General features: G+C 41.7%; 1 protein-coding gene across 1 annotated transcript in view; it reads right to left on the reverse strand.

The window, feature by feature from the left end:
* LOC123061773 (farnesyl pyrophosphate synthase) overlaps nucleotides 1-182 on the reverse strand; it is a gene marked incomplete in the record, with an annotated part of 4,452 nt that extends 4,270 nt beyond the window's left edge. The window contains 1 exon segment of the mRNA XM_044485032.1: nucleotides 1-182. Within this exon segment, the coding sequence (XP_044340967.1) occupies nucleotides 1-66 (66 nt within the window).
* Nucleotides 183-2,162: the final 1,980 nt, after the last annotated feature.

Consider the following 2,162-nt stretch of genomic DNA (forward strand, 5'->3'; position numbering starts at 1 on the left):
TTCCGCGAACTCGGCCTTGGAGTCGCCACCGGAGCCGTTCGACAACGCCACCGCCGCCGCCGCCATTGCGCACCTCACGCGCACGCGAGCGAGAGGGGACGAGAAGGAGCGGAGATTTCTGTGGAGAGTATTGGAGTTGGGGAGGAGGATGAGGAGAAGCGGGGAGCTCTCTACTGCACGCGCTGAACGGAATTTTGTGGGGCGAACAGATTTCCGGGCACACGTTTTATTTAAGGACGGGAGATGCCGCGGAGATCCGTGACGGCAACACGCATGGGAGCGATGCTGGAAAGGGCGATGGTAGGCGCCCGTGATCGGCGCAAGCGACAGAATGGTCGCCGCGCAGCCGTTAGATCAGGTGTCCCGAAACGTTGGATCGGTCAACGCTCACCGCTTTCCTCTAGCGAAAGAGCAAAGCGACCAAGCCCCCGCTGCCCTTCCCCGGGAAAGTATCTGATGCACCTTTGCTTGTGGTGCTATCGGTGCATCGGATGCCGGTAGCGTGCTCACAAATGTTCGATTTTTTTTAAAAAAATATAGCACATTCGTACAACATCCGTCTATGTTGTTGTAAAAATTCAACTCAAAATTTGAAATATTTCTCAAGATACAAAAATCACAAAATCGACACTGAATATTACACAACAGAAGTTAGGCTTTAAATTCGGCCCATTATCAGATTGATGCTAAAATTGTCATTTTTGTATCTCATCTAGTGTTTTGAATTTTAATTTGAAATTTTGCGACAACATAGACCAATGGTGTGTCAATGTGCTACATTTTTTTTAGATTTTTTGAAACATTTTTAACACGCTACGACGTCTGGTGCATCGGTAGCACCACAAGTCCCAGTGCACCTGATACTTTTCCGCCCTTCTCCCCACCCACAAACACACACAAACATCCCCCACCCACCCCAATGGACGAAGCTTGCTGCCGCTCACCATTCTCACTCTCGGTGGTACTCGCGATTCCCAGCAAAAAAGATCACGAGTTCCAGCATTCCTAACCACCTGGTTCCAGCTCTCGACGACCATGGTTGAAGCATTCCAACCGCCAAGTTTCAGCATTTTCCTCGCAGTTTCCGGTACGATGTTGTCAAGGTCGCAACACCTCGTGGTCGCCTTTCTACCACCATCGTATTAAACTCCAGTAATCGCAAATGGCATCTCATTTTCCCTTGCAAAATAAATATTTGTCCTTTTTATAATCATAAATGAACATATACTCCTTTCGTTTCATAATATCATTTTATATATACTTGCGGATAAAAGCAAGAAACAAAATGAAATCTAAAGTGTGTTAACAATAATAATTAAAACCAGGCTCCATACTGAGCACACCAAAAAGCACATGACCTCAAATGTGAAAAGGATCGATACCTATTGGCTTGATTCAAAGGATTCTTGCAGGAATCTAGGAGATTTAGAATAAATAAGAACAAATCCTACGTGAGCTATTTGATTTGTAAGACCCGGCCATATATTATTTTTGTCTACCATTACTTTGCAATACATTCCATAGAAATTCGGCCAACTCAAACCTTTTTGGAAGAGCCATTGGGATCTTTTTATTGGCAGTATTTGAAAAGCCTATGGATAAAAAAAGTAAGAAGTATAGTCATAGAAATAGAATGTTGCATATTACATTAACTAAAAACATAATAATTTATAATAGATGTTCTTTGGTTGCACCACTGTAAACGACATGAGTTTTCAATGATGGATTAAGTGTATGCCATAATATTCACAAAAGAAAGTAAAATTTCCATGACTTTGTAGTCAATAAATTTTTCCTTTTGGAAGTGCGAACAAAAAGTCTAATAAAAACCTCTACCTAATATGAGCCGCCAGAATTCCTCTGAACTAAAGAGACCCTTAATTTTTCATGGTGTAATCAAAAGAATTTGGACGCAAAAATAATCTTATATAGAGAACTAAAGTAAAGAAGGTGTTACACCATTGTGGTTTTATATTCCACCGTTTTTAGGATCCTGAGAATCAAATGAGACTTAGACATAAAGCTCTTATCTTCAAAAAGCTAAACTTGAGTGTTTAACCCCACTAAAACATATATTTAGCATCTTTAGTTTGTGCTTATGATCTAATGGCAAGGTAGAGACATTGGTGAGAACATTTCTACCATTGTTGTACCCATGGCCA

Source organism: Triticum aestivum, chromosome 3A (assembly GCF_018294505.1).
Source record: "Triticum aestivum cultivar Chinese Spring chromosome 3A, IWGSC CS RefSeq v2.1, whole genome shotgun sequence".
Lineage (NCBI taxonomy): Eukaryota > Viridiplantae > Streptophyta > Magnoliopsida > Poales > Poaceae > Triticum > Triticum aestivum.